Below are 6,387 nucleotides of genomic sequence, written 5' to 3' on the forward strand. Positions count from 1 at the left end.
ACATAACTTACACGTTTCATATTAAGACAATGCGCAATTATACAAAACAACATCTGGCAGTGACCTGCCATAAAATGACTTAATATTACAGTAACATCCGAAGTCATTTTTCCAATTTATCCAGTAAGAGGAAATGTTTTCAGAATAACAGACATTTATTATGGGATAAGCATGAATGTGTTTATTGTACAACTTAATTGGATTTAAAATGTTTGTATGATTTAAAATATGAACATTACAATTTAAATTACAAGGCTACAACACCAGGTGGCTTCACATTATTTTGTGAAAGTCTGACAATCTAAATGAATTTCATTTATTTTTCATAATAGGCCTAATAGAATGAAAGAAAACACATTCTTACTATTAAGCCACCACACTTAAGGTTGCTGCTCCCATCTTGTGACACTGCATACATTCTGAAGTTTATCTTACTCTTAAGTTGTAGATTGTGCTGTGTGTTTTAAATATCTGCAGAAAATATAGAGGCCAGTGCAAGAACTCTTTAATATGCCTGTCTTTGTTATTTTACATCTTACATAACAAACAATAAAGTATGTACTGACGGCTACCCGATTGCGATGTCACTAATCAGGAGCGGCAGGGCGGACATAGAATAGTGCACAGACTTTGTATGGCCTTTGTGAGTTCTGTCACAACTGTCAAACCAAGTTTAAAATGACCACGAACAGGCATAATATTTAGTCTATCATCAACATTTTAAAACCAGTGTTAATGAGGGACTGCTTTTGAATTTAGACTGTGGACATACATAATTTAAAAGTGATTCATATTTTGTCAGGATTACATTTAAGGCCCAAATTAAGATGTCAGACAGAGAAGAATAATGTCTTCACATGCAGCCAGGCTCTGCTCAGTTTACTTCATGGTATTATTGACTCTGCAGTATTTTCTATGGTATTTCATGTAATTTGGGGCTGTACAGTTAATGTTAAAGTTTGCTGTAGGATGCTGAAGCATTTTACACATTCACTGTAGTTATTTTTATAGATAATTTAAAATTCAAAAGGCACATTTATTAAGAGAGATTTAATATCAACCTCCGATCACCTACATCTGAATTCATCTAACTAAACTGGTCACAGTCAGACTCATTAGGCCACTATGACGTACATGTGACCTTTAATAACTTTCACGTTCAACAGGAGCCAGTGAGTCTTACAAAGCCTAACCACAAGATTTATCCTGCACGTGACTCATGTCGAAACAGAATCAATACATATATTTAAATGATGTTAAATGTCCTCCTAAACTTACAGACCAAGAGTCTTAATGCATGAGGACACACTTTTCACGTAAGGGAGCGGGATGTCAATAAATGATCCCTTCAGTGTTCAGTGACACATCTACATGGCGCACACAACTGCACATCTTATCCACAAATATAAAACAACTGTGTTTACATTCCAATGAGAGTAGAGACTAGAGAAAGGTTATCACTGTTGGTTCTTTGTGTGAGACGGTGTGGGGATCAGAATTGCTTCTTCACTCTACTTACTGTATACTGTACACACGGGTCATGTTGGTTTGTTTGTGCACTAGAGTTCATATACAAATACAGCTGTTATGTGTAGAATTGCATTGAAAAAGAAGGCAAAGTGTGAGTTTGCATTTATCAGAGCGAAGCAAAGGCTTGTTACACTGGGCTTACACTACACCGCATGAGGTTTGCTCGCCTTCCTCCTAACTGCCGGGCTGTAAGAGAGCCAGGAACACATTTTGTTCTTCAGCCTAAAGAATGAAGTGCTTAGTGCTTTTGTCATTCAAAAAGCCATGAGGCTGCTATGAGGCTGATTGACATTTCTTTTTTTACATATAACTGTGGGACTGAAAACTACTTTTGATTAAAAAGAAATTGCAAAAATTTGTTCCAAAGTCTAACTTTTTAATTTCATACTAGATTTAAATGAAGGTCTAAAATTGCAACACAAAGCTGGAATCTGATGAAAGGGAAATTACTTGAGCAAGAAAGGTCAGCGCAAGGTGAACAAGATGTAAACCTCTTCTTTCCGTGAACTAACTGAGTTTAGTGACATAATAGCATTGTCAGTTTATAACATGTAATTATAAAAAAGCATTTTTATTGGCAAGCAAAAAACGTAGGTGACTTGTTTCTGCTTAATTATATTTTGTCACTAAAAACAAGAGCTCACCACCATTTTAAAAACAAGTTTGGTCTGAAGAAAAGCTTTAAATTACTTCTTTATAAAGTTATTGAGAGAGAACAGGTTATTCCCTATCCCATACACATACGGACTGATGGATGTATAGGAAGTTGAGACAAAGAACTGCATTTCAGCCCAAAAAGGAAAGTCAGTGGGGCTAAAGGTCAGCTGGAAGATCAGGTAGAGAGTCCAGTCTACCTGGAACAACACCATAGCTGCCAGTACAGCTATCGTACTTCGCTGGCGCCTCAGACTTTTGCTCTTCCTGCCGAACTGGCTTGACCCGCTCACCGCTGGTGTCACCGTCTTCATCTGGCTCAGCAGCACTGTGATGATGAGGCAGCCGGTGACTGTGACGATGATCAGAGGCAGCAGGTTGCACACCAGGATGAACAGGTATTTGTAAAAGCGGTTGAGTATGGGGCAATCATTTTTACTACACTGAAAGAAGTCTGGAGGGCAGCCACTGCTGCTTCTTGTGACGTTTTCTGCAGGGTCTTGAAGGTTTATGACAAAAATGGGGAGACTCACTAGCGTGGATAGCATCACACAAACCCCACTCACCGTCCAAGCTGACCTGACGCTGTCCAGGCAGATTGGGAGGTTGACCCTCTTGTCGGTGTCTCTCAGCTTTAAGTAGCGGAAGATGCTGATGAGGACAGTGAAGAGGATGCTGGTAATTTCACCAAACACAGTCAGGAACTTGAGTGAGTGACACAACCAACTGCCGGTGGTGGTGGTGGAGGAAGTCTGGAAGATGATAATATCATAGATGTTCACGATGACAATGTCCACCAGGTTGGCTGCAGCCAGTCCCAAGAGAAACACCTCAAAGGATTTAATTTGGGAGAAGTTGGTCTGAATGATGGAGAGTATAAGAAATAAATTACCCACAAGTCCTATGCAAGAAACGAAGACTCTTAAGCCCAGGAGGTTGACAGACCAGCCAACCATTATTGAATGTAAGCTAGATCACAGAAAATATGTCACTTCTGCGTTCTTGCCACAGAAGTAGGCTGAGATATGACTTTCCAGCGTGGAGCGAAGTTGCAGTGCGTTTCGTCTCTCCCCACTTTGCCGCATCACAGACCAGACACCGTTGTTATCAAGTTCTCAAAGGTGGCAAGAATCCAGATTGGTGATTGGCTGTGCTCATTATAGTGAAAACAAGGGGATGCTGGAAACATCGAAGGCTGGGAATCATTAAAGTTTTACCTCTGAGCTTTTCAAAGCTTCATCTTGAGACCAGCACGGTGTGTGATTTAAAGCAGTGACGTGTTTTTCCACCGGCTGACACCACCAAATGCAGTTCCTGCAAGAGGTTTAATTGGCATGCTATATTTTGACTTACAATACACTACTGTGACATACCAAAAAAAAAAAACAACTGAATGACATCTTTCTTAACTCCCCTATTACCCATTTGTAAGCAGTCAACTCTAGAAATGTTTCTCCACCCATTAATCAGAGGTGTCAAAAAGTTTGAGGGGATATGTCAAAGCCCTTGTTGCCACTTCAGACAACTGAAAGACATATAATTGAGATACTGAGATCGAAATAGCATTGCTTGATTTGAACAAGTGCAGTGATATAAATGACCTTGACCTTCTGACCTTGAGAAACTCAGCCGTGGTATTATAACCGATAATATCCACCATACTGTATACCTGATATATGTGTTTGTAACTTACAAGTATCATTTAAAAAATGTGCTTTGTTCGAGAGTAAAACTTTGATAGATTTCATAGTGCCAGTCTTTTTTCTAAACACAACATACTGGTGGAAACTTCCTGTTTCTAAATAAGAGAATCAGTACACAAAAGAGTGTGAGAGAAGTACTTAAAACTGACAGCCTTGCAAATGTGGTCACTTTGGCAAACCAAGATGAGGTTTGGATGAAAACACAAAATATTTTAGCTAGCTCTTTCACTTAACCAGGGTAGTTAAGACTTTTAATGTAAATAATTGAAATATCAACAAAAAGAATGTGTCTGGGTCTGTGTTCATGTGTTTGTGTGTGTGTGTGGTGGACAAACAAAGAGAAAGACATAATGGGATAGGAGCTTCTGGACCCTGCTGTTCACACAGGACCAGTTCATGTTCCAGCTTGTCTCTTTTCCTCTTTTAGTGCGCTGTCTAGTTAGCAGACATTCTCTTCAATCAAGCCCTGCATCCTGATTCAGCTTAATTGTGAATTCCACTGTGTGTGTGTGGGTGTGTGTGTGTAATTAAGGATAAGCCCTACACTGGCAGTAAATGGGTAAACTAAGTGTTGCGTAATGAGCCTGGACAGCTTTGGAAGTTGTAGTCCTTTCTCACCATCCAAAAATTACCACTCAGAAACCTGATAAAATGGCATTTACTAGCGATTTCATTGTTTCATTCTATTAAGGTGCAACACAGTAAATTGATTGCTGCCAGGCTTATGTTTTTTATATGCAATTATTTTTTTATTGTAACAACCTAATGCAAAAATCATGGTTGTTTCAGTTTAATGCGGTGAGATGTAGTTGGGGCTTTCCACAAATCACAATCTGTTGCCTTCCTTATTTTGGATACACACTCACTGGACTGTGTCTTGTGGAAAACCCCAACTACCATAATAAATAAAAAAATAATCAACCTCATCTACATTCAGAAAAATGCTAGTGCGCATGCGCCAATGTGCATGCTGCCTGTTGCCGTTGCTCCGTCTCGTCGTCTTTAGTACGTCTTCTCCTTGACGTGATAGTGAGCAGCTGTAACAAAGAGTTTCCCCTCGGGGATCAATAAAGTATTTCTGATTCTGATTCTGATTCAGATAATGCACTGTTTTTCTTTTTCCAATTTTTCTTGGACTAATCAGGAGAAATGGACACCTCACTGGACATCACATAATAGTCTGTGTTTCTACAGCTGAAGCAGCAGACATGTGTGAGTCAGTTTGTATTTGCGATATTTAGAACAAAGTATGAACACACCTATTCATAAAATGTAGTCCTCAGTTTTGATTGGTTGAGTTACGGTGGATTTTGTTGACACAGTACTCAAATCTGTCTGGATTCACAGTTTTTATCACTTGTGAGATGACTAGTAATGACTCTAATATAGATAAAGACTTCAACGCTGTGGACTTTTTAATGTTATACTCTTCCTTTCATAGGGAAATGTTTGTTTTTTGTATTTATACATGATGAAAGTACTTGTAATGTTAAGTATCATAAGTATCCGAATAATGAAATAGTCCTTTTTCATGGAAGACATTTTGACATGTCACAGCTAGAAAAGCACAGCTATAAATAGTAAAATGAATGGCTTACTGTGGCACTTGAATAGAACAAAGCCATCATTAATGTTATTATTAACACCTGTGCTTTTCCTACAGTGACAAGTCAAACTGTCTACTGTGAAAGAGGCCTATCCTGTATGTGAGTCTTACATTTTCTTTTTATTAAGTTCTTCTATGGATTATTCAAAGTGGAGACTTGGATCAGTACTTGGACTTGGACTTGGACTACCAAGGACTGAAGACCTTACTTGCACATGATTTTCATAATTAGAACTCAAAGCTGAGAAACTGGGACTTAGGACTCAACTTGGACTTGAGCCATGGCACCTCGGCTACAATGCTACATAAAATTTCATCTAAATGTTAATATGCAGGAGCTGCTGCAATCAGAATGCATCACTTGACAACCACTTTGTTAAGCTGCTGTTCAAGTTATATTCCTTGGTGAGAGAATTACATTTAATTACCAGTGTGTCAAAATAAAATGTGTTTGACACAATGACACTTGTGGTGAGCTGTTCAAAAAATCAATTAAGAGTGTGAAATAGAGTTTATAGAGGAGACTTAAAAACTGAAATGCATGGTTGATTTGGAAATTCAACAAGGAGTGTGAGAGGAAAAGCATCCTGCCTTGTGGTTTCAGACCTACTTTTTCACCACTCAAAAGCTATAATTTCACAGATAACTTCTGTTACCAAAGTGAAAATCTTTGACTTTGTTCAAAAACACCAAATTCTATTTAGGTGTGGTATTTTGTAAACCCTACTTTAGGAACTTGTGACACCACCTTTCAACTGGTTAGCAAATGTGTGACAATCTCAATCTGTCACAGCTAATTGATGAGCCGACCAGACCTAATTTAAAGTATCTTTCACAATCAACACTGATAGATTTGATTCTGTACAATTGGAGGGACACAATTTCTGCTTCTGG

The 6,387-nt window shown here is 38.5% G+C and overlaps 1 protein-coding gene across 1 annotated transcript; it reads right to left on the minus strand.

Moving 5' to 3' along the window:
• Position 1: 1 nt before the first annotated feature.
• Positions 2-3,426, minus strand: LOC122863612. Its single transcript, XM_044170258.1, has one exon. The coding sequence runs from the start codon at positions 3,138-3,140 to the stop codon at positions 2,217-2,219; it is 924 nt and encodes a 307-aa protein (XP_044026193.1). The 5' UTR covers positions 3,141-3,426; the 3' UTR covers positions 2-2,216.
• Positions 3,427-6,387: the final 2,961 nt, after the last annotated feature.

This window comes from Siniperca chuatsi, linkage group LG16 (assembly GCF_020085105.1).
Source record: "Siniperca chuatsi isolate FFG_IHB_CAS linkage group LG16, ASM2008510v1, whole genome shotgun sequence".
NCBI classification, from domain to species: Eukaryota; Metazoa; Chordata; class Actinopteri; order Centrarchiformes; family Sinipercidae; genus Siniperca; species Siniperca chuatsi.

Excerpts from the sequence above, each read along its gene's own strand:
- LOC122863612 (XM_044170258.1), bottom strand. The coding sequence starts at position 3,140 with ATGGTTGGCTGGTCTGTCAACCTCCTGGGCTTAAGAGTCTTCGTTTCT.